This window comes from Aptenodytes forsteri, unplaced genomic scaffold (assembly GCF_000699145.1).
Source record: "Aptenodytes forsteri isolate BGI_AS27 unplaced genomic scaffold, ASM69914v1 Scaffold428, whole genome shotgun sequence".
In the NCBI taxonomy this organism is placed as follows: Eukaryota; Metazoa; Chordata; class Aves; order Sphenisciformes; family Spheniscidae; genus Aptenodytes; species Aptenodytes forsteri.
In genome coordinates, this window is record NW_008794177.1 from 457,718 (window position 1) to 479,478 (window position 21,761).

Sequence of the window (21,761 nt, forward strand, 5' to 3'; positions counted from 1 at the left end):
GGGATTCTCTAAGCTTAAAGGGCACCTTTCTCAACAGAACAGGGTTTATGTCAACATAACTTTAGCCCTCGTTACACCTCTGCTTCCAAGGCAGACCGACTGGACTGGGTAAGGTGCATGCTGGTCCAAAAAAAAGTTTATCTATCTAAAAGTTCATCAGTAACTCGGTAAAAAAATAATAATAAGTCTTTACAAGTGAGATGAGCTATGTGAAAAGAGAAAGTAATTACAGCAAGATAATCTGCACATTTAGCAATCACTTGCTCCAAGGGTTGCTGCTCCCAAATCTGTACTTCATGGTTAACTCCTGGGATTTTCTAAAAGTTAAAAAACTCTTGGTGAAAACTTCCCCTTCCATGATTACAGACACCCTAATCCATTACATGTCAAGTAAAGACAAAAGCAGGTTGTTGCCTGCTTATGAAAGAATATTATCTAGATTGGATGTCTCTGTGCAAGACCACAGCAAAAGGAAAAGGGATTTAGGATAAGTAAATCTGTCCTATCTCAAGATGCATTTCAAACAGATCATCAACCCACAGAGAACATTAATCAAAGTGAGTCATCCAGCAGCTGATCAGTTCTCAGAGGCTGGTATGAACAGCCAAAAAAGCAATTGCCACACACATAAAACAAAAAGGGAAATCAACTTCTGCAAATAAATCTGCTTGAGATCATCGTTACAGATGCTTGCAAACAGAACCAGAGTCTAGACCAGTGAAAGATTTATGAATTTGGTGAATATTTATACCTCCCTAAACTAAGTGAAAAAGTCACTCCATGAAATGCGATATGGAATTGGGCTTCATAAACAAATGCTGATCTCTAGAACTGTTGGGTTTGGGGTTTTTCTGTTTTTGTTTTTTTAAATAGTTATCTCATGATCTCCTGGGACAATGAACACCGTACTTACAGAAACCACTTACATAGAATTAGCCTGATGTCAGCCCGAGAGAGGCACTAATCAGCAGAACGCTACAGACTTCCAGACTGAAGGCTATGCTGAAGTAGTGAACTGGTATTCCTGCAATACCTCCAAGCACACACGCAGGTATCAGGGAGCAGGAGGAGTTAAAGGCAACAGGTTATGGAATTACCAACATCACTGCAACGGTGTCTCAAAACTTTAACTATACAATACATTGCAATGACAGTGCTAAAGCATCCCCTGCAATGGTTCTGTGACACCTTTTGTCATCAAGCAACTTTCTAGTGCTGTCAGTCTGGAAAACCCTGCTCAGAGTTGGAAAACAGGACGGTTAAAGACTCTGCTGAAAGATCTCTGATTCTGTATTAAATTATTGGATAGTTTGTTGATTCTGAACCATTCAGGTAAAATATGCAATAACATAACAAGAGTTCAGTGTCCGGAGACTGACAGTATTGACTGGCTAAGGATAGGTACATGTCTCTATTTCTACAAAATCCGATCTCCAACACAACCATCAGTGAGGTATCTTGGCATCCTACATTGAGATGGAAGAAATCTAGAACAGGAATGTAAGAGTAACACAAGTTACTCAATGCCACATCTAGTGGAGGACACTTGAGGAAGAAAGCTTAATAGAAGGTGCAGGGGAAAAAATCCCAACATACTTGCCTTTGCTAAAGTCTTTTTTGAGTAAATGTCTGTGCGAAGTCCAAAGTTCTGCAGATCAGTAGGCTTCTCTTTGTTTTTCTCAGGAAAACTCAACATCTGCTGAGCAGCTGGAACCTGTGAACAAACGTTACAAGAGAAAGGTGACAGGGGCAGGAGCTGAAAGTTATTCAAGGTTTTCAGACAGTGTTAAACAGAACACGGACTGAATAAGTTGAACATGCGTCTACAGAGATGACTTTACATAATATCACTTGCACGCAACGCTAGCAGATTTGTTTTGGAGATTCCAACTACCTGAAACTCTCAACCTAGACCGACAAAAAAAGGGAACATTTCAGCAAATGGTGCGCAAGTTATTCTACCGAGATGTTGTATGGCACTGGCTAGAGCCAAGGCAAACACACTTTAGTGCGACCTGCAGGGCTCACCTGCGGAGTGCGGATATGGAGAGGCATAAGTCCAGAGGGTGTATCAGCCAGCACATTGAAGTGAGGAGTAGGGGGAGGTCCCATTGCCATGGGACGGCTTTCTGGATCCACTTGGTAGTTAATGAGACCCCACTGCTCCAGAAAAGCATGTACTCTATGAAACAACATGACAAATTAAAACCTTAAGAACTAAAGCCTTGCTTATGCTTGACACTGCAGAAAGGAGACAGCAAAGGAAGAAGTTTATGTTTCTGGATCAAACACAGATCCAGAACCCTTCACTAATCGCAAATAGCAACACAAATCACATAGCACGAGCTTTGTACAGACTTGACTGCACTTCAGCATGTTGCATAAAACAAAACATGACATTTTTGGTCATAGATAACAGGAAATTACTTAATTAAGGACAAAGGCAAAGCAAAGCTAGGGCTGCATGCATGGAACCATTTGCAGACAATGTACGGATTGTGAGCGCTGCACAACCATTGATTTGCTTCCCTCATCTATCTCTAGCTGTTCTTCACTGAATCGACATTTAGCAAGTTCCAAATTTCTAGGGCTCTGCTGCACCTCACAGCTTAAGACTAGCAAAACATAAAACTGAAAGTTGAGTGGCAAAACTGGAATTTCTGAAAAAACTCCACATACTTACTGAACAGCAGAACCTAAATAATCACAAGTTAAGATCCAAACTCTGTAGGTACGGTTCAGCAAGCAGACAGAATATTATAAATAAAGAATAGTATAAAATAGTCTGGTTACCACAGAAGTGGGGAAACACTAACCAACAGCACCATGGCTATTGCCCACACCTATGCTGTCATACTGGAACACTTCCATGTCTAATGTAGCTCCTATTTCTTTTTGTTAAAGTGAAGGCAGTGGCTGAAAGATCCATGGCTTTTACCTCATGACAGCGCACACATCTCCAGTAAGATTCCTTCTGCAGGCAGTGCTGGTCAAGTACTCTTGAGGGTTTAAGCGATAGGTGTCAATCATGAAGTTGCGGTAAGCCAGGTATCTGGAAGACAATTGATAGGTAGTTCATTTACATTGCTAACAAAGTTTCAAATATGTATTTTAGGATTCACCTTCTCCAAACACCTGTATTGCTGACAAGCAAACAACAACAGATAATTTTTATTGATGAAATTTAAGAATCACGTACTGGGTTTGTGTGGCCAGGTTTTGGTAGCAGGGGGACTACAGGGGTGGCTTCTGTGAGAAGCTGCTAGAAGCTTCCCCTATGTCCGACAGAGCCAATGCCAGCCGGCTCCAAGACGGACCCACCACTGGCCAAGGCCAAGCCCATCAGTGACGGTGGTAGCGCCTCTGGGATAACATATTTAAGAAGGGGTAAAAAAAAAAAACAACCAAAACCAAACCTGGGCAATTGCAGCCGGAGAGGGAGGAGTGAGAATATGCAAGAGAAACATCTCTGCAGACACCAAGGTCAGTGAAGAAGGAGGGGGAGGAGGTGCTCCACGCCCCGGAGCAGAGATTCCCCTGCAGCCTGTGGTGAAGACCATGGTGAGGCAGGCTGTCCCCCTGCAGCCCATGGAGGTCCACAGTGGAGCAAATATCCACCTGCAGCCCATGGCAGACCCCACACCAGAGCAGGTGGATGCCTGAAGGAGGCTGTGACCCCGTGGGAAGCCCACGCTGGAGCAGGTTTGCTGGCAGGACTGGTGACCCCGTGGGGGACCCACACTGGAGCAGTCTGTTCCTGAAGGACTGCACCCCGTGGAAGGGACCCACGCTGGAGCAGTTCGCAAAAAACTGCAGCCCGTGGGAAGGACTCACATTGGAGAAGTTCGTGGAGGACTGTCTCCCGTGGGTGGGACCCCACGCTGGAGCAGGGGAAGAGTGTGAGGAGTCCTCCCCTCAAGGAGGAAGGAGCAGCAGAGACAACGTGTGATAAACTGACCACAACCCCCATTCCCCGTCCCCCTGCGCTGCTGAGGGGGAGGAGGTAGAGAAAATAAGAAGGGAGGGGTGGGGGGAAGGTGGTTTAAGATTTGGTTTTATTTCTCGTTACCCTACTCTGATTTGACTGGTAATAAATTAAGTTAGTTCTCCCAAGTCTGTTTTGCCCGTGACAGTAACTGGTGAGTGATCTCCCTGTCCTTATCTTGACCCACGAGCCTCTCATTATATTTTCTCTCCCCTGTCCAGAGGAGAAGAGTGATAGAGCAGCTTGGTGGGCACCTGGCATCCAGCCAGGGCCAACCCACCACAAATCAGTATCAAAAGCAATAGGTAAGTAGAATTTATTTTTATGTACTGAATATGACCCATCTCTTCCAGATTGTTTCATTCTGGATTTTATCTGTGTTTGGATTAGCAGTACATCGAAGCACGCTTAAATTGCGAATCACACAAATAGTTGCTGTGGCTTGGTCACTAACCAAATACTCGTGCAACAGACTGCTAGCTGCAGAAAAAAAATTAATGGGTCCTGATCTTCACATGGAACAGGCTAAATAATCCTCATCAATCCCCTCTGTGAGCCTGGAAGGAAAAAAGCTGTGCACAACACCAGAAGTAGTACACTGGATGGAACGCTACTGTTTCTACACGTGGACTTTTTAAATGCATAAAAAGATCAGTAAGAAAAGGTTAAAGAACAGCAAAATGGAGAAGACAAGATCTTTGAAAAGCAGAGGGCAAGAACCCAGAAGCCAGCAAAGCACTCCCCACTCACTGAGCTGGGAACTGCTAACACAGAAATGACCCCCCTGAGATTCCCGTATTTCAGTGCACAACAGTCCAAGTAAGCAGGTTTTGGGGTTCAGCCTCTTTCCTGTACTGTAGACATTGCTTCACCGTCTTTTTCAGTAAGTTTCTGGAATGTACTAATGCTTCCTAATACAAGTTGTCTGGAACAAAATAAACTACCATAAAATTATTGCTAGCCCTGTTCTTTAGATGGAACAAAACCAATCTGCCAAATACAAGTGAGTATCCTATGCAAAGATGTGTTCACAACAGTGTATTTTAAGCAGATTTCTGCTTTTGGAAAATTCAAGACGGGGACATCTCATATGCAGTGTGCAAAAGCAGCTGGTAATCAAAAATATAAATCATACAGAGATGGAACACCAATGCCTTTCACAGGCAAGACATAAGCAGACAGATGCTGTAAGTACACATTCCTGCCAAAATGCCACACCTTCATTCTGACCAAATTATATATGAAACTTGCTGGAAAAAAGTTATGGGACTAGGTGTTGGGCTCCTCCATGTTGAACGTTTGGTAGGCAAGGAACAAAAAGGGAGCTTCTTCCATAAAGGACTACTCAGGAACATTTTTGAATGCTCCTGGAGAGAACTGGGTTGCCACCTGCTCGAGAATAGGTACTTTTTAAAGCGGTCTTGGCTGCAGAAATTAGTTTAATACTTATTAGTTAAGGTCACATTACTAGGTGAAGAGAGAAGCCTAAGACAGAAACATTCCTAAAGTTTATCCTGAAGGGAGACTGTTTTCAACAATAACATGACCCATCAGCTAAAACTTGTCAACAGCAAGAAAGATAAGTCAACTAGTATTTAGTTAAAATCCCTTTTAAGACAGAAACCACCCCCCAGGTACTACTGTCAAAAGAATAAACCTGTGCGAGCTTTTGAAACACGGTATTTTGTTTGGCCTGAAAACTAAGCTGGAGGCAAGACATTTCCATTCGGAAGGATGTTTCTATTTTATTTAAAAAGAAAACACAAAGCCAAGACCACATGCTACTCCTACAATCCCTAAATGGCAACAAAAATACATCTCTAGGACATCATCAGGATTGAGGGGAGTTTTTTTGCTTCACTCATAGGCAATAACCAGTAGCAGCTCATGGATGAGTATCAGGAGACCCGATGTTTTGACCTCAACTGAAAAAAGCAGCATGGGATTACACGTGATGACCACATCAATGGCAAATATGAAAGATAAGCATTCACTCACAATTCAATCTGTTTGCAGTCTCAGACACCAAGTCCTAGAAACCCCAAAACAAAAATATGCTGAAGAATAAAACTGATGGAGCAGAGTTAGTGTCAAATACATTTCGGATCAAATACATTTTGGAATCACTGTGATGCAGCTATAGTTACCTCTGCAACTCAGACGTGTAGAGAAGTTGTGAGTAAAGACTACAGATTGAAAATCATTCAGGGTGCCAGGGACCTCAGGAGGTCTCCAAGCCAATCTCTTACTCAAACCATGGTCGGCACTGAATTTTGGCCAGGTTGCTTAGGGCTTTGTCCAGCAAGGCCTGAAAGACTCTGATGAAGAACATTCCCAACTTCCCAGGGCCCCATCCCAGTGCTTCATTTTCTTCAGAGTTAAAAGTTTTCCTTATATAAAGACAGAACTTGCTGTGTTTCAGTCTGACCTATTTTTCTCCTTCCTCACACCTCAGTAATGAGCCTGGCTCCACCCTCTCAGTAACCTCCTCATGTATTGCGCAACTACTATAAGGTCTCCCAATCCTTCTCCTCTCCAGGCTGAAAAAGCTTAGTTTCTAATTTCTATCGCAAGATTAGATCAGAAGCCTCACAAAACGTCAGTCATGCCTGAGAAGAGGCGATTCTCGGACAAGAACACTCTGAAGTCTGCCTTGTTTACCTGCTGGGAGAGCGATGCAGGATGCTATTACCACTATCATTTCCACAGAGGAGGAACTGAGGAAAAAAAGTTAGTTTGAAGAACTGTTATGTACGAAAGATGCACGGCTTTGCTGATGTTAAAACAACATACTGAGAAGACACCTCAAATGCTTCATTTAGCAGTTAATTTAAAAAAATGGTTTAAAATCTCCAAAAGCTGCTCTGCAACTAGTCCAAGACTTGATACCACGATAAAGCGATCACAATTAGCTTAGTTCCACTGTCCAAGTCAACAAGTGTACAAATGGTGTTCTAATTCATGATTTTTTTGGTGAATTCAGGTTTTAGGATTATTTAATAGAAACAAGCACATTGTTCAAAAAATTTTTTTATTTAATAGAAACAAGCACATTGTTCAAAAGCCTGATGTTGACTATCTTTCTCTAATGAACCACCTTTCAAGATTACTCTGAATAACTAAGTTTACTGTTGTAACAGAAAATTCTCAGAGAAGGGGAGATGTACTTTTGCTAATGCGCACAAGAAGCCTTGCAGTAGATTTTTAAGATAAGCGTTCGATGCAAAATCAGCAGCTTATCTTGTTACACTGCTAAGTCAGATCAGAAGTTGATCATTTGATATATGAAAAAACCTACAATACTTCAAGACAACAATCAGCTTTTTTTTTTTTTTTAAAAAAACAGCTTCAGGAAAGCTGTTTAAACAACTGTGTGTGTATAATTTTGAATTAAGAACATTGAAGTTCTGCAGTAGATACCAGATCCCACAAGGAGGTGAGCTAGGTACAAACTGGGTCTAAATTCAACTGAGAAAACTCCACCTAGATTGAATAGGCATGTCCAGAATTAAAATGTCACTAGAGGGTTTGGAACAGCTATATAAGAAAAAATATTTTTCATCTTGCAATGCACAACTCCAGCTCTCCGATTTAAATCGGACTACCTAATATTCAAAAACACAGTTACATCTCAGGCCTGTGAAGATCCATTTTTCAACCCTCACTTGCACTTTCAGAATTACCCATCAGCTGCTCAGGGAACCATGAAATCAATAGAGATAACTGTGCAAAATCCATTCCACAGTCTGACACAGCATCCTACAACAAACTCAACGATCAGTGCTTACACACAAAACTCCCGAGTCTCAAAAATACAGCACAGCATGAGAAGAGGGAGAAAAATAAGGAGGATTATTAAGTTTCTACAGTATCATGAATTTTTTCAGATGTCTTTGGAAGATGATCATGTCTTGTACCACATAAAAAAAGTTCAAGACTTTGTTCCAGCATTACTTGGGAGAAACTAGTTTTATTTTTCCTGGATAACCACTATTACTTTGATATTTAAAGTTTTAGCTCTACAATAATGCACAGACATTATCAAACTACAAGAAGTGGTTGTACAGGTGCTCTTTCTTTCATGCCCCTACAGACAGTATCTGCTTAACACATGCACAGCTGAAGGGACCACAGGCTTCATGAAACCGAAAGCTCCTTCATTTTGCCGAACCCTTACAAGCCTATATTCACGTTTTACTTACATTTCTGGAGTCTTGGACTTGTTTTTTCCATTGAAGAATTCAGGAAGAGCACGACGTTCAATCACATGAATACTGTAACAAAAATACACAATTCAGATGCCAAATACGAAATAATCTTCAAGACAAATCAGCTTTTTTTTTTTTTTTAAAAAACAGCTTCAGGAAAGCTGTTTAAGCTGTTTAAACAACTGTGTGTGTATAATTTTGAATTAAGAACATTGAAGTTCTGCAGTAGATACCAGATCCCACAAGGAGGTGAGCTAGGTACAAACTGGGTCTAAATTCAACTGAGAAAACTCCACCTAGATTGAATAGGCATGTCCAGAATTAAAATGTCACTAGAGGGTTTGGAACAGCTATATAAGAAAAAATATTTTTCATCTTGCAATGCACAACTCCAGCTCTCCGATTTAAATCGGACTACCTAATATTCAAAAACACAGTTACATCTCAGGCCTGTGAAGATCCATTTTTCAACCCTCACTTGCACTTTCAGAATTACCCATCAGCTGCTCAGGGAACCATGAAATCAATAGAGATAACTGTGCAAAATCCATTCCACAGTCTGACACAGCATCCTACAACAAACTCAACGATCAGTGCTTACACACAAAACTCCCGAGTCTCAAAAATACAGCACAGCATGAGAAGAGGGAGAAAAATAAGGAGGATTATTAAGTTTCTACAGTATCATGAATTTTTTCAGATGTCTTTGGAAGATGATCATGTCTTGTACCACATAAAAAAAGTTCAAGACTTTGTTCCAGCATTACTTGGGAGAAACTAGTTTTATTTTTCCTGGATAACCACTATTACTTTGATATTTAAAGTTTTAGCTCTACAATAATGCACAGACATTATCAAACTACAAGAAGTGGTTGTACAGGTGCTCTTTCTTTCATGCCCCTACAGACAGTATCTGCTTAACACATGCACAGCTGAAGGGACCACAGGCTTCATGAAACCGAAAGCTCCTTCATTTTGCCGAACCCTTACAAGCCTATATTCACGTTTTACTTACATTTCTGGAGTCTTGGACTTGTTTTTTCCATTGAAGAATTCAGGAAGAGCACGACGTTCAATCACATGAATACTGTAACAAAAATACACAATTCAGATGCCAAATACTAAATAATCTTGGAGTACTCTGCAAACCTTCAAATGACTACTTTGAGGGAGTACATTTATAGCAAGGGGGTATTTTTGTTTGGTGGTTTTTTGGGGGGTTTTTTGTTTTGTTTTGGTGGGGTTTTTTTGGGGGGGGTTTGGGGGGATTTTTTGGTTTTTTTTTTTTTTTTTTTTAGAAACCCTACTATTCTCGCATGACCCTTTGAAATTTGCTTATTTCATCAAATAAGCAAAGCTGCATTGAAAAAGCATCACAAAATTCAGTCATTGATTGAAGCAAAACCATGCACCCAATGCTGCCCTAATCAAACTCTGAAGGAAAAGTACCGAGCAGCAGCCCGTTGCCAACTGTACCTTCACGAGTTCTGCATTCTGACGGAGCATCTTTATTCTCCAGCCTAGCTGGTGCGAACATTCAGCAAAGTACCGATACCGCAAAGAAACCAAGCTTTTACCGCATGTACTTAGAAGATGGGAGTGCAAGTAAGTGCTTTGAGTCAACTCAAAAATCGGATCTACAGTAATTACTAGTGCTCACAAGTCAGGTAGGAGACTGACTGGCTTCAAGAACGTAGCTAGTACCTCCCTGGTCATCTGGGACAATAAAATCCACACACTATCCATATGGATATTTGGAGCAACTAAACAGTGTCTTAAAAATAATTCTTCCCCTTTGCACTCCAAGGAAGAAATATGGAGAAAAAAACTGACCACATATAGAAGAGCAGAACTAATGACACATGAGGTGCTATGCAGTGTATAAAATAAACTAAGGTAAAGATCACAGCAAATTCAGCTTTAGTTATTTGGCAGATACATTAATACTTTTTTCCTTCCATAGCTGTTCCAGGTAACGTATCATTTAAGTTTAAATGTTCTTTTAGCAGAATCTTCCATTCTGCATGCACTACAGCCTGACAATGTAAATAGCACTGCAGAAACTTAGGAAATCACATTCTCATATTTATTCTCATATTCCCTAAATACAGGATTGGAGGAAGTGATATGATTTATTTTAACATAAATAAGGAAATTTGGTCCTGAAACATTTTAACTGCAGGGTGATTGCACCTGTGGAGTTCTACCAGCAACAAATGAACAAGATAATTTTGTGTTATCCATGGCATATAATATGATATATAAGAGGGTTTTCAGTGCAAAGCAAAATTACAATGCAAGTAAACAGCCAGAGTATATGGAACTCAATTAGCCAACTCATTTTTTTCTTTAAGATCTTAATACGCAAGTTCTTTGAGGGACCTAAGATTTAACCCACATATTACTAAGTGAGAAAATACCTTGAAGATTAAAAAAATTTCCATTTTCCAAAAAAGCGTCAGAAGTGCAGGGCTTGTTAGAGTAATTTAAGACAGAAACTCAGAGAACGGCACGTATTTTATGCAGGTTAAAATCTGGAGAACTACAGTGGTCCTTTAAGAATTGTTACTTTTTAATGAAACACAGAAAAATATATCCTTTACAAATCTTCCTTCCCCCTAGACGTTCACCTTTTAACTTACCATGTAATTGTCCTTTTACACTGATACTGCTTACTCTTAACTTGTCATTCATAGGAAAATACTCTAACTTGAAGATGAAGATTAACCGATAAACTGCTCAGATTTTAGTAAAAAACAAATTATCTAGTTCTTGCAATGAAGTTGCCCAAAGCATAAGAGATTACTGAATTGAGCATTAAATAGAATTTATTTTTTTACTAGAAAATTAATTTTAGCAATGACTATTCTAAAACAGCAGTAAAACATTTTGAGAGAAGTAGATTGGAATTATTCTTCAGCTTGCTTTAAATTAGTTGTGACCGGACACCTTAAATATTTGTAATTTGGGAGGGCTGCAGACAGTCATTTGCTTGTGTTTTTACATAAGCCAAGAAGCATCTTGCTGGCACAACAACAGCAGTAACACTTGTAGTCTGAGCTGGGACCGTGCTACATATATGCTCTCTAGTTCTCCAGAACTACAAAAACCTTTCTCTGAATGGAAAAGAAGTGCTCAGAGACAGAAAAATGTCAGTGTCTCAGCTGTGCTGTTATTTCAGCCTTAAATCCAAATCAGCTTAACACAGTTTCTGGAGCGCTAGAATCCAAAATCAAAGCTTCTTTTCACATCATCCTGCTGCCTTGTGGACGTCCACTGTTCCTGTCAGAGATGCTTTAAGTTTGCCTTTTACAAGGTCAGAACAAGTACACCTCATGCACCAAGAAGTTTATTCTTATTTTGCTTATTTAAATAATGATTCTATTATTCTATTCTCTTTCTTCAGAAATACCGCATTAGTCTTTTAGCTGTGTTTCACAGGCAGGTTCAGCTCTCAGGAATGCCATTAGAACTACTGCTGCTACTACAAATGCACCGATCAAGAATTTTTAACCAAGCATTATTACCAGTCATGCCCAAAAGGCACTTGTACAAGAGTGTCAGAAGTGATCTCATGACAAAATGTCATTGTCATAATTTTCTCAGTAGGGAAGTAGTATTCTACCTTCACCTTACAAACAAGGAATTGAAGCACAGAGACTACAGATGTGCCTACCTTGGCTTAAAGTAAACCTCAATTAGCTCGAGCTACGCAAAGTTGCCTTTCCTGATCTACAGCAGATCCACAGTTCTTTATCCCTTTATGAAGTGCATCAGCGGAGCGTTTCATTCTGCGTGCATAACAGAACTACACCTCGAGCTTTTCCACTCACAAAGCAACTGGAGCACCTATAAATTCAGACTATGTGATCCTTGGCTTTTCTGCTTCCAGGATCATCTCAAAGTGGGAGAGCAAGGGGACTGAGAAAATGGATGGTTCTATTTATGGGTATTTAGGTCAACTCAAGCCACTAGCACAGACATAGGCTAAGCAACTGACTCAAGGTAACAAAGTTTGCCAGAGCTGGAAATTGAACCAACCCTTACACTAACAGTTCAGATCCCATCTTAATTCACTACTATAAAAAGTTATGCACTTTTGGAAGTTGCACATGAATTCTAATATCAAAGTGTCATAGCACATCTTTTTAGATTCCAGCCTAAACAATGTCTCAACTCCTCGAGCTAAGACAAAACGTACACTCAAATGACAGCCCTTCCAGACAACTGACTAAGCCTTATTCTGTTTCCAAAGCAGTTTTTATTTAAAAAGAAGTACGACATGAGAGTTTAACTTGTAGAGGGACTTTCATTCCCAATCACTTGCTTCTCTTCCCACACCACAGAAGTTTGAGTATACAGAGAACATTAGGGTTACTATAGCGAGTTAATGGTCATAGCGCACCAGAAACCTCTGACTCCAAGGAGGATTCCAAAATGAAACAAGTGTCCTCCCTGTATAATCAGTGACTTATCCTCAAAGTCAATATCCAAAGCAAAATAAAAAGCCACCAGCTTTCAGAAGTAGATACAGACATAGAAAGATCATACAAGGACTAGAGAAGTAGGGAAGAGAAAGGAATTATTTTCCCGGGGGGGGGAAGAATAAAAATCAATTGCTGAGAAGGTAGACTGAAGATCTATGCCGTTCGAAATTCTCTTCTAATTACCAATCCCTGAAAACTGCCAGAAGTCAGCTCAGAAAGGTTTTTTAAATGGAAAAGATGTACCCATACATGGGAACTAGACCTAAACAAAAGTAATTTCTTCCAGCTCTCAGCTTGATTTATGAGAAACAACCGCCAAAACTCTAAGTCTTCCCCCAGCTCCAAATTATTTTCTTACCAGTTGTAGTCAAACCAAGATGCATAGCTTGGAATAATGATGTGGTTGGTTTGTTCTGTGACGTTATCTTCACCTGGATCAATTGACCGACTCTGATCGCCTTTGTTAGGATCTTCATCTTCCTGTATCATGGCGGGAATACAACGGTTAGTAGGTTGCAAGAGACATACCTAACAACTCTCAGCCAGCACAAAGTTAGTGCAAAACAAGTGCTTTCCAATCCTGTGCAGAATAAACTTTTCCTGACGCAATCTCTGGTCAGTGGGGAAAATCCCAGGGAGGAGAGAAAGTGTAATCTGTGTTCATAAAAATATTAAAGAAAGCATAAGGCCATCTTACAAAGTTTTTACAGAGCCAACTCTCAAATCTCAAGGACATACTTGGCAGTACAGTTAGATCACACTTCGTGTCCTGTTTATAAAATTAAGCATGCTCTAACTATGGGAGAAAACACTGCATTTCAATTCTGCAGTATACTGCAACCACGTGTAATGAATACAGCACGAATCTAGAGTACTTTGTAAGCTGTCAGCATAGCTCTTGCTGCCATCTCCAGTTACTGACACTGCACCCATTTTTAATACTGTCTGAGATGGGTTGTATTTTTGCCACTTCCTCCATTAACCTTCTCGCTCCTCAGAAGAGTATTAAAGGAAATCAGATTCATTACTTCTAGTTTCGCTGGAAGACACTTGTCAGCAGTAATAGCTTCACGTCTGCAAAACTGCATCTCATGACCCTGAATTCCTGCTTGGATAAACTCACTTTGACCAGTCTTAAAGCTGGTCTTGGATATTTCTCTCTCGTGAAGAAGAGATACTAAGTTCAACTTGTAACTCTGCACGTCCCTGTATCTGCTTCCACTCAGAGGGTGAACAGACCCACGAGTTTGCTCACACAGGGCTGTGAAGACATCAGTGAGCAAGTTTTTAAGATTTGCAAGAAGAGGGACAAGTCTTTGGTCACTTTCGCTGCTTCACAACAGAAGTCTCCTGTGAACACCGGGTGTTCTGCAACTTGAGTTCCAGCACATGCTCGCTTCCTGATCCAAAAAGATAGAGAAGGGCATGGAGGCAGTATAAGAGGAAGGTCAGGGCATGATGTGAGCTGTATGAGAAACCCTCAGGTGCTATCTGAAGAGCCCATAGGTAACTCAACATTAAATGGTTTTCTTTACCTGAATTACTAATCCAGACAGCTTTCAGAGAAACAGACTGTTAAAAATAATCGAGTCCCTAAAGCAAGATCTTAAAGAGTCATTGGTATCAATGACATACCTTTTGGGGGACTAAATTCCCCTAAAGACAAGGCATCATTCTAAAACTATTTAGTGATCTGCCAATAGCTATTCAGAAAAGATGTCCTTCCTCTCATCATCCCCTCAACTTCTAATACCCTTCTCCTCTCAAAATGCATTCCCTAAAGAGAGGAACAGACCACGTCCCCAAAAACCACTGTTTAGCATAGGACATAAAAGCAAACCTCTTCCAATCTAAACATAGAACAAATACTAAGGCTGCTGCATGAGTCCCACAGTTCCAGGTCATTCTACACCCAGGGATGGAGAAGTTACACTGAAAAAAAAGAGCATTTCCCATACTGGAAAGGCCTGCTGTCGCGTTCCTTCCGGGTTGGTTTCCCTAACTTGGAAAACAGCGGTTGCCTAAGAATTGTATTTTGGCTATTTCTGTTCACGTGTCTGTATCTAGATACTTACACCCACCGCTCCTTGGTGTGATACCTGCACCTAAAACCTAAAGAAAAGGTTGCTTACTAGCTAGTCAGCGGTTTGCATACCTATAGTCGTCGTCTTCCCACATTTTAAAACATGAGAAAGGATTTTTGAGCACTTCTGAAAACACATACAGAAACTGGATGTATGAACTGAAATATGGTAAAACTATAAATATGTCAGTATGGAGAGAAAGCCAGATTTTCTTAATTATGTGTATAACCAATCCAAACGTCTGTGTCTATGCAGGAGTGCAACTGTATGAACCTAACATAGATGTGACCTTTTCTTACCTGCATGATCAGGCAGCCGTCTTACACTAGGCAAGCTGTTAAAAATAGCGCCTTGCACACCAACAATGCAATTAAATACAGAAACTACCCTGACAACTCTATTAAAATGATCAGGAAGCCTATCTGGGGTTTAGATTTAGTCCTGAAACCTAAAGAAAAAGCATAATCTTTGAAAAATCTTGCATCTGAAAAATGCTTCTTCGAAAATACTGTGCATCTGTCTCCTCATTCTCGTTTTTAATATAGTAGATTTAAAAATACAAGATAATCTCACAGCATTTGTAGAATTTTTATAATAGCAAAACAACATTCCTATCAGTGAATAATTTAATCTTATACATGAATTGAAAAACATTACAGGCTAAGTTACTGAAGATGAGATTAAGATCTTGATAGGACATGGGGTAATGGTTTTGAATTAAAAGAGGGGAGATTCAGACTAGATATAAGGAAGAAATTTTTTACAATAAGGGTGGTGAAGCACTGGCACAGGTTGCCCAGAGAGGTGGTGGATGCCCCATCCCTGGAAACATTCCAGGTCAGGTTGGACGGGGCTCTGAGCAACCCGATCTAGTTGCAGATGTCCCTGCCCACGGCAGGGGGGTTGGACTAGATGGCCTTTAGAGGTCCCTTCCCACCCAAACTATTCCATGATTCTATGATCTCAGTTTCTACCAAACTTAGTAAGAAATGGCTGCTGTTACCTTTCCTCCAGTTGCCACTGTCTCCTCATCCTGTTCATCTGAAAGGTAAAAGCATTGAGAATTACACTAATAAAAAGCATCTGATTGCTCATAAGCCTTTCTAGCAATGCCATTGCTTAACTGGAAAGAATATTTCATTTGTTTTGGAAGAGAAATGAGGAGGAAAGCAAAGTGGACCACACATCATTAACGCAATCTCATCTTTATGCAGGCACTCAACTATTGCAGACAAGGGAACAGATAAGAATACAGAGGAAGGATAATTAGAATTTTTCCACACTTAGGAATCCATACCTAATTACCGCCTTTCCCAGTGCCCTAGATGTAGCCTTGTATAATAGGATACGGGACACTAGTTTCTCTCTGTTATGCCAAAGGCTTAGCAAAGCTCAGGGAACCTGTGATTCACCTTGATTCCCAATAGGAAAAGAAAAATTCTGCCAGGAAAGAGCTTATATGTCATATTTTAAAAAAAAGAAAAAAAAAGAAAAAAAAGAAAGATGCCTACAAGGGAACAGCCTTGCAAGTGAAAGAGAGTCAATACGTTTCAACTCAAATACATATGAAAACTGAATTAATTCAATAAAAGAGTAGAATTAGAGATTCCTTTTAAAATTGAGAGATTTAAAAATAATTTACTTTGTTGGCCTGCAAGCAAGACTTTACTATAAAACTTAGGGGAGGGGGTGCTGGAGGGTGTTGTGTGTTTGTTTTACCGAGGTCTGCTACTGTTCCTCCTTTCACAGGCGTGTTTTCACTGTCTTTCTTTGGGTTCACTGCAAAAATAAGCAAGATTGAAACTCTGATGAGTAACCATCAGACAAGATACAATTATCAAAGTCTAGCATGCTTTGCTATCTTATCAATCGACAGTTTCGTGGTCATGTCTTTGCAGTTCAAAAGAGTTCATCTGTGCCGTCTGAGTACAACAGACCATTTGTTTGATTTCTCTGTAATTTCACATCTGAACACAAAGCAGCTTCTATTCATGCAGCCAGTGGACTAAGTACTGCGCTTCTTCCACCTGTACAACACGTAACAATTCTTACACACAAGTTCAAACCAGGTAAAAACCAAATGGTGTGACACCCAAAATAGCTGATAGAAGAAATTATTTTTCTGACTTATCTTTACTTAACAGGTATTGCATAGATCAACACTTTTCTGAAAAGGATTAAGAACTGAATGCATTTGGCATGTTGCTAGAGTTTCCACTCACTTAATGTGCTTATCTTGGGTACTTGGCATACAATTATTTTCCTCCAGAAAACCCCATCCCCCAAAACATGAACTCTGTATAATGGGTGAGAGCAATCCTAAAATAGGTGAAACTAAACATTTAAGTGGATTTTTGTAAATGTTATTTCAAAAAGCCACAAGAAGGTGAATCTGCTGCCCTTCTCAGCTGTCACATTCAAATCCCTGACCAGGTAAATTTAGATGGGCACAGATCACCCGGCCCCATGGCCACAAAGTATTTCAAAGACTTGACAAAATACACATGTATTTTTCAGTGCAGTTTAAGCAATTGTCTTAACATTCAGAGAATCCAGTGTATGCATTTTACCATTTTTGGGAAGTACCACTTCTTCTATATTAGGTACTGGTGTGGGATCCTCCATATCCTTTGTAAGATCTTCTTGCTCATCTTCTTCTTTCTGCCCTCTCCTTTTCCCATATAAGGCTGCTTGTCTAAAACAGATCATACACAAATTCTCTGCCAGCTGCAACTGTCAGATGTTCTGATCTTGACATTATTCTTCAGATATCAGGGTTAAAGGACTGGGTTAAAACACTTATGAAAACATGAATGCTGTAGGAAGTGGTGCTGGTGGAGTTAATGAAAAATATTCTCTGTTTATTACTAAAACAAAGTAAGCTTCAAAAAAAAAAAGTCTTTTCCACTGTTTCAAGACTGGAGACCACCACTGTATATAAATCTTGATTCCAACCCAAAACTGTCTCTAGCATGTTGGCAGCACTTGCTACTAGTGAGATTCAAGGGAGCAGTGAATCACGTTTGTCCTTTTTCAAGTTGCAGTAAGGGCGTCTGCTGCACAGAACAGAAGAGGCAACAGACCATTTCAAGGCATGCTGCCTTATTTAAGGAAAAAGGCTGGCTTGTATGATCGATTCTGTGTACCGAGGAAGCCATTTTGGGAACAAAGGCAGAATCACCCGCACCTCTCCTTACAGGATCTAACTCAGGCTTTACATATGAAACAAAAAAGTAATTCAGATTATCAACTAATTCTTTCTCACCTCAGATGATAAATTTCCAGTTTTGTCTTATTAGAGCCCAACAGGTCTATTAAACAAGACCTGAATTTTTAGTTCAAAAGTGCTCCCCTCCATATCCACACAAACCCCCATAAATAAGCTTTTATTTGGATATAATATTGACTTTTTTTTTTTTAAGAGGTCAAACTAGCATTGGAAAAAACCCTAATCTGTAGGCCACAAATGCTATGCTGTTAAAGTTGCATTTGAGAAGTGGACTTTAAAATACCTGGCTATGTAGATTAAAAAACTCCTCAATTAAGTGCAGTAATTTATGGGGTTATACTTCAAAAAGTGTACATGTACTACATGACCGCACTAACAGAACTAGTCTGAGTTATTTTAGAAGCAGCTGAGTAGCTTTTCATTTGATAAGTTCTACTCTTGATGCATCAATGAACCCTGTCACTGACACAGGTAACATGACAACTTGCACCAGATTCTCCTCCACCTGAAGGCAACACATTTCTACAGAGTAGTAAAGAAATTAGATATACTGCACAAGCAAAATCACCCAAGTCTATTGTAGAAATAATTATTCTCCTGTAATCTAAGGTGAGACAAGTGAAAGGTGACAGAGATCTCCCCATAAGCATTTCTTCAAGAAAATTCACCTCAAATTCCAGGACTTCGACACTCACCCTTTCTTCCCTGTCTTTTTTCTCGACTCCACAGGAGTCGGGGGTGGAGAAGGAGAATGCTTTCTCTTCCTTGTACTTGCTGCTGCTTTCCTGTCTCTCCTCTCCGGGCTACGTACAGGCTGATAGAGAAAGTGAAGTAGTTAGCTCATCCCAAATACTACAGTTATTGAAACGCTGTAGGCTACACTCTTTCTTAACACATCCTACAACAGAGAAGCTAAAAGCAATAATATCACAACATGCACCACATTCAGCTCCAGAATACTTCCATTTGTCAACGAGAAAACCCCTAAATTTTCTACAGCGATCCCCCAGATGCTGCAATGGCTATGTACTTAAGAACTGTGCTCTTAAAACAGAGCAAGATTCAAATGCTAATGTGTGACTTGTTCAATATACTCTATCCATCAGGAGAGATTTCCTAGTGAGTAGCCTGACCTCAAGGTTAAATGAACGTGTTTTCAGAGTCCTAACTAACTTCCAGCATTGGGAGGGATACAAAAATTAGTTTCAACAAGTATGAAGAATTCGGAAATCAAATATTAACTGATGCTGTTTAACACACCCTTGGCTTCATTTATGAGAAAGCACAGAGTGGGTCCTGTCTCTTACCATCCTCAGGAAGGGGGGAAAAAATAAAAATCAAAGCGCACACTTACACTTCTGGATAAAGGACGTATGTCAGAAGAAAGTTAAACTAGACTGTGTTATCATAGGCACCTCAAGCTGTTCAACTAGCTTAATTTTAGCAACTTTGAGTGCCAAAAATTTGACTTATGCAGAGATAAAGAATATTAATATATCAACAGGTCACCCATTAAGCAGAAAACCACCTACCTCTTCATTTTTCATGGAGATTCTCTGTCGAAAACTCACTGATTTCCTGTTCTCATCTACCTCATAATCCTCTTCATTCATCCATTCATTGAATATATCTGTGTCCAAAATCCACTTGGCATGAACCTAAAGAACAGAACGACATATCGGCATGCTGATATTTTTCGAAAAAAGTAACTCCATGACAGACCTCATAGGATGAGGAAAATACTTGCAGCTTTGTTATCAGGGTCTGAACATCCAAATATCTCGTAATGGTTTTACACGCAATAGATGACAGTTTCATGAGGCAATACAATAAAGGATGAACATGCCCGTTAAGTCTACTGAATGCCATGTCTGTTCCTCAGTTATTTTTAAGCCTTCTGAAGTGTGAGGTCAGTTCTCACAGCTGGGACAACGGCTCTGTATCAAGACCATACTTTGGATGCTGAAAATTACCATCAAAATCTTCTAAATATACAGATCACCTTAGCAGACGTGCCACAAAAGACCAAAACAATTAAGAAGAGTTGGCCATATCTTGGAAAGATTGACTATCTTGACTTAAAATATCCATCTTCAAATAAAGTTCTAGTTTACAAAGCTGAAAATAAATTCTTGAGCTTTAGTATGATTTATACACAAAAAGCATGTGTTCCAGTTATTTACAGGTAACTACTTGGAATAAGTAGTATTTGAACAGACACCAAGTTATTTTCTGACCTCAGCTGCTCTAACCCTGCTGTTCAGATCAACAGCATACACACAGAACAACATTGCATGTTATGTATAAAAGAGTAAGTCCAGTAAAAGGACAATAAAGTAGTATTTACTACTGTTTGATTATAACTGTTCTGTATTGTTCACTTGCAATGAGCTAAACCAGAAAGGCAAATCATTTCTGTAGAAAGAAAACTAATTATGTAGAGAACCTAAATAAGGCTGCTGACATTGGCTGGAGCACTCACATGTTCAACAGATTGAGAAGCACTGCCTTTTTGCATCATGACAACATCAGTTAAGAGCAGAGTTCCCATTAAGTTGAACCTTTCCATAAAGAAAGGCGAGATATGACCCTCAGGGATTCTTGAAACAACTACTGGTTTTCTCATTCACTTTCATGTTGGCTCTAACTCTAGGGACAGTTGCATTCATACGCTATAATTCATTAGCAATGCCAAGGATTTTAGTAAAATCAAGAAACTTAAACTGTGCCCTGTACTAAGAGCATACAGAAGTATCTACAGTGGTACTGAGCTAAGACAAATGAACTCAAGAGCTTCTGTAGCAGCGTGAAACCAGGGGATGAGGGAGTCCACGGCCGCACACAATCTTTCAACGAGACCACAGCTCTATTTTGATCCCAATAGTTGAATCTGCTGGAAATAACGTTGTCATTCCAATAACTCAAAACAGAACAGACAAGATTTCAATTGCACCACTGGCTTCAAAAATTCAGGTTTGTTCTCCTGAAGAAGCTTCTTAATTTCTGTATTGTCTAGCGCCTAGTATTTCTGGCCATATCATAGAAAAAGATGAACTTTCTGCACACAAAATACATTTTAAGCTTCTATATCATAGAAAAAGATAAACTTTCTGCACACAAAATACATTTTAAGCCCTGTAATACATGCGTGGTAATCTCAGGTTTTTAACCTGATAGTTCTTGTCTCTAACAATATTCTTCCAAAAACATCATGAAGATATGGTATTTTCCCCACTTCCTCTCCTTAAACGTTCTATAATGCCATTATGCCTTCTAATGAGTTGTCAGGTTTCATCCCCGAGATGGCTGCACTTCAGCAGTAAGGGAAGGACTTAACTTTAACAGAAAACACCTCAAGTCAGGCCAAAATAAACATGATAATTTTGGCACTACCGGGGATGCGTAAGTGTGTCCTTTTCACTCACAAAATATTTTTTCAACAGCATTCCTCTCCAGACCAAAGAAATCTCTTAGACATTTTCATTACAGCTCTAGAAATATCACCCTGCTTTTCCATATATATGGAAATACAGCTATTGTTACTCAGCAGCATGTTAAAACATCTGTCTGCAGATGACACCAAGATGGGCAGGAACGTTGATTTGCTCGAGGGTAGGAAGGCTCTGCAGAGGGACCTGGACAGGCTGGATCGATGGGCCCAGGCCAACTCTATGAGATTCAACAGGGCCAAGTGCCGGGTCCTGCACTTCGGCCACAACAACCCCATGCAGCGCTACAGGCTTGGGGAAGAGTGGCTGGAAAGCTGCC

General features: G+C 40.0%; 1 protein-coding gene across 2 annotated transcripts in view; it reads right to left on the minus strand.

Moving 5' to 3' along the window:
- Positions 1-21,761, minus strand: part of SMARCC1 (SWI/SNF related, matrix associated, actin dependent regulator of chromatin subfamily c member 1) — a 90,121-nt gene that overhangs the window by 48,856 nt on the left and 19,504 nt on the right. For both annotated transcript variants that reach the window (XM_009284477.2, XM_009284468.2), the window contains exons 8-17: positions 19,526-19,651; positions 18,689-18,807; positions 17,335-17,459; positions 16,484-16,543; positions 15,768-15,805; positions 13,039-13,160; positions 9,209-9,280; positions 2,939-3,052; positions 2,029-2,182; positions 1,601-1,714 (exon numbers count right to left, since the gene is read on the minus strand). In XM_009284477.2, coding sequence (XP_009282752.1) covers positions 1,601-1,714; positions 2,029-2,182; positions 2,939-3,052; positions 9,209-9,280; positions 13,039-13,160; positions 15,768-15,805; positions 16,484-16,543; positions 17,335-17,459; positions 18,689-18,807; positions 19,526-19,651 — 1,044 coding nt within the window. The remainder of the gene's footprint in view (positions 1-1,600; positions 1,715-2,028; positions 2,183-2,938; positions 3,053-9,208; positions 9,281-13,038; positions 13,161-15,767; positions 15,806-16,483; positions 16,544-17,334; positions 17,460-18,688; positions 18,808-19,525; positions 19,652-21,761) is intronic.